This window comes from Dasypus novemcinctus, chromosome 10, assembly GCF_030445035.2.
Source record: "Dasypus novemcinctus isolate mDasNov1 chromosome 10, mDasNov1.1.hap2, whole genome shotgun sequence".
In the NCBI taxonomy this organism is placed as follows: Eukaryota; Metazoa; Chordata; class Mammalia; order Cingulata; family Dasypodidae; genus Dasypus; species Dasypus novemcinctus.
Window position 1 is genome coordinate 92,895,550 of NC_080682.1, and position 4,303 is coordinate 92,899,852.

At 34.5% G+C, this 4,303-nt stretch overlaps 1 protein-coding gene across 1 annotated transcript; it reads right to left on the minus strand.

Moving 5' to 3' along the window:
* Positions 1-350: 350 nt before the first annotated feature.
* Positions 351-1,310, minus strand: LOC101422528 (olfactory receptor 56B1-like). The gene has a single exon (XM_004455021.1). It carries the CDS (start codon positions 1,308-1,310, stop codon positions 351-353), a length of 960 nt encoding a protein of 319 aa, XP_004455078.1.
* Between the last annotated feature and the right edge of the window lie 2,993 nt (positions 1,311-4,303).

Here is a 4,303-nt window from a genome sequence, read left to right on the forward strand (position 1 = left end):
GAGCAAGCATTGTCTGTAATTTGTGTCCCAATCACTTGGGGTTTTTGTTAATGTTTTGGTGGCATGGATGGATATTTATGAATGTTTTTCTTTGTATACTTTTTTTTTTTTTTTTAGGAAGTGGAAATCAATCATTCATTCTGGATTTTTATTCCATTTGATTGGTTTGGTATAAAATCCTCTCATATTGGAGATACTGAGATTTTTTTCCTCTGATATTTTTATAATAATTTATTTTCAAAATGTGAAAAGAGTCTTAAAGGCATTTATTTATTTACCCTCCCATCGTCTTTTAAGTTCTGCTATCCACTTTAGATGAGAATGAAGTCCATGGAGAATGTTTCCATGTTTCATTTGTTTTTTAAGCCCAAACAAAGCATCTTTTGGAAACCTGCCCTAAGCTCTTTTGTCCTAAGTGCATAGACCATAGGGTTTAGGGCAGGGGGAATAATGTTGTGCAGCACATTGAGTAGAACTGGAATCAAAGTATCCTTAGTCTCTGCCAGGTGAGTGACTGAAATCACAACAACTACAGTGTAGAAAAAAATGATGAGGATGAGGTGGGAGCTACAAGTGCTCAGAGCCTTGAATGCAGCTTTGGTCGAGTTCAGTCTAAGGACAGAGTGCAGAATCAAAATATATGACAATATTATAAGGCTTAGATCACTTCCCATGCCAAGCCAAGCCAGAACTAATTGACAAATGCTGTTTGGCCTCCTGTCATCACAAGCTAGGCGTGTGACCCCAAGGTTAGAGCATAGACAATGCTCAATCTCATTCTTGGAGCAATAATTGCGTTGGGCTGCAAGCACAGGCACTGGAATGACAAACAATCCATTTCTAAACACCATAAACAGGGTAGCTTTTAAGATTAAGGTATTGGTGACAATTGATGAGTAGCGAAGAGGGTGGCAAATGGCCACATATCTATCAAAAGCCATGCAGAGGAAGATACCAGACTCCATTCCAACAAAGCAATGAATTGCGTAAATCTGAGCAAAACACTCAGGCAGACTAATGACCTTGGCATCAAACCAAAAGATGGCCAGGATCTTGGGCATGATGGTAGTGGCCAGGCCCATGTCCACCACAGAGAGTATACCTAGGAAATAGTACATGGGTTGCTGTAGAGTAGAATCCTGGCAGATGGTGGTGAGGATGAGGGTGTTAGCACCAATTGCTAGTAAGTAGAGGAGTGCAAAGGGTACAGAGAGCCAGTGTTGCCATCTATGAATGCCTGGCAATCCCATCAGGATGAACTCAGAGACCTGGAATTTTGAGCTATTAGAGATTTCGAGAGAAGTATACATATTTTTCTAAGGAAAACATTTTTCAATTTGCTTTCTCCAGGCATTATCACAATTAAACACTTTTAAAAATCTATCTCCACATAATGCAATTTGGTGCTATAACAGAATGAATTCTGTACTCCATCTCTTATAGTAATTTAAGGTATATAATAAGAAAATTCTAGGATTTTACCAACAGATGACAAACTTAAAAGTAATGACCAATATTTATCATCCAGAAGAAAAATTCAACATGGACCACAAATCACCGTTTGTCTTGTCTTAATTTATCCCAGGTTAGGGATATAATTCTTTCTTTTTTTTTTTTTTTCAAAATCTTTCCTCAGTCTTTTGAAATACTTTGTGAACCACCCAAATGTGTTTCTTTCCTTCACATTTTATGAAATCTTGCTTGATTCAGACTTTTATTAACTGTACTAGCCAAAGTTTTAAAACTAATTTGTAGAGATTAAGTTTTGTAGCTACACCATTCCAAGATGTTACAGATGTCCATTGATGTTTTATATAGACTTCTAAAACCTTGATAAGATGGGCTTGTATAGAGTTGCAGTCCAAAAGCTTATTGCAGATTGGGAGAGTGGAAGTTGTTCTTGAATATTATACTTTGTGAGGACTTCTGAGGAGGTTGCAAAGGAATAGTTTAAAAGAAGTCAAGCCATCCTGGCTGAATTTGTAAATTTAAGGAGTCATACAGTGGAGACATATATAGGAAGTAATATTTTATTCTAGTTGCATCTTTGAGAACCTAAACAGACATATAAATACAGAATTCAGGTATAAATAATAAGATGCTTTATATTCTAGAAACAAGAAATAAAGATTACTTCAAATAACTGCCATGGGATGCTCCAAATCATGTTCACACCTAGACTCATTATCTTTCCTCAAATTCTTTGCTTTTCAGATATTTTATATCCTGCACAATGGCCCAGCAACCACACAATAAGCTTAACCTAAACCAATTACCCCTCTCAAACAATTGCTTCCTTAGCCTGTGGAAGTAATTAGAAGAAAAGCCATGGACTCTTTCTCTAGGTACTATAGGTTTTGATGTAATTCAAACTTTTAAAGACCAAAAGAAATAAAAAAGAATTAACCTTTAAATACCTCTAATATTCTCTGGTCACACCTGTCACTTATTTCAGTTTATTTTTTGCCAACTGGTTCACCTTCCAACAGGTTTGTATTCCCTAGCTTAAAACACATTCAAGCCTTCACATTGTCCTTCAAATAAAGTTCAAACAACTTTATAGTATATAACATACTCAAATAAGATACAAATCCACTGAGTATCATTTCTTGGTATAAATCTCTTTGTATCTACACTTCAGATGCACATAATACTTGCAAAATTATTGATTTTGCAAGGCATTTCATTCCATAGTGGAAACGATTACAGGCCTATGAACAAGAAAAAACAAGGTGGAAATTAGGTACCAAAGTTAAAAAGGCATCTTAAAATTAGAATTTTTAACATTTTAATTCAATTTATTGTAGGTTTATTCTTGGTATAATTACTTTTAAATACAGAAAAAAAATCTGAACAAAAAGGAAAAGTCCCCTGTGATCCTGTGATACAATCAACAAAATCATATTCTTATTTACAACTAGATGCATTTTCTTTTGGATATTTCTAACTGTCTTTATGTATGTATAAACATATACTCACGCATAGTAGATTAAATCATCCTTCTTTAATGGCAATGTAAAATGAGGAAAAGTCAAACAAAATGTATCCATATAAAAATTTAATGTATAACAGGCACAAACAGTCTTGGAGATGAAGCTAGTTTTCTTTCTGTATTTAGATGTGAGTTCTGAGGATGTTCACCATAGCAATTCCATTTTGAAGAGCTTGGAAGTGCATAAGCCCTTTAACTGTACAAGCCCAGGTGTTTTGACCAAACATTCACTTATTAATACATATTCTCGTATTAAACACACACCTATATCTTCTATCTTCGATGTTTTCATTATTTTACTTTAAATGTCATTCTCAGTTAATATTTGTGTGAAACACTTAAGAGAAGGAGATTATATTACACAGAAAAATAAATTGTTTTGAATATTTCTTTACAAATTTGGTGAGCAAAAAATAGAATGAGACTCTATTATGTAAAACTGTTATTATACTAACTCTGAAGGTCAGACAACAGAGACTAAATAGCCACTGGTCAGTAGTTTCATAGATAATTTCTAAACTCTTTTGCAATCCTGATATTTTCGAATTGTAGATCCATCTCCCTTTGTGGCCAGTCCCTGTTGCAGCATGTTCCCAAAGCACACAAGGAAAATTTTAGGATGAGTCCTTGATTTCTCTGGGATTTAACTGATGATTATGCCAAGGTTTCAGTACTTACTGTGGTTGAGCAGAAACTCACAGTCTGAGGTCCTGTCACGAGTAGAGGTTTTGTATTGGGTGAAAACAGAAAGTTCTGAGAAAGGGGTTTACTCTTGAGAGGACATGTTTTCAGCTTATACAGGACACAGAAATTCTGGGCTTCTGAAATTTATGAGTAGTAGTGAGTTCAATGATATAAGCCTAATAGACCTCCTTTGGAGACCTGAGGAGGGAGTGGCCTGCAAAGCAATCTGAATTTCTAAGATGTTAAATCCCAAAAGATGAGAAAAAAGTTTAGTGCAAAGACATGTTTCCTCTGGAAGTAAACTGAGAATTTACATGAGCACAAAAATGTCTTCATTATGACACCATGATGAGACTATATCATGTGAAAAATTTTATGACAGTGCTTGAATTGCTCTTAAGTACAAGACCCAGGTGGTTAAGGTGTTTCTTTACATATTCAAAGTGTAAAATATTTATACATTTAAAATATATATTGTGCTCCTACAGTGTTTAGAAAATGTGGTGGGCATAAAATGATAAATAAAACAATCATGGTTACTGCTATCATGTAAAATGCGTTCTAATGTGAAAGGGATAAAATACTAAATACTAAATAAATAATCAAATAATATTATAATTATAGTTT

Excerpts from the sequence above, each read along its gene's own strand:
- LOC101422528 (XM_004455021.1), bottom strand. The coding sequence starts at position 1,310 with ATGTATACTTCTCTCGAAATCTCTAATAGCTCAAAATTCCAGGTCTCT.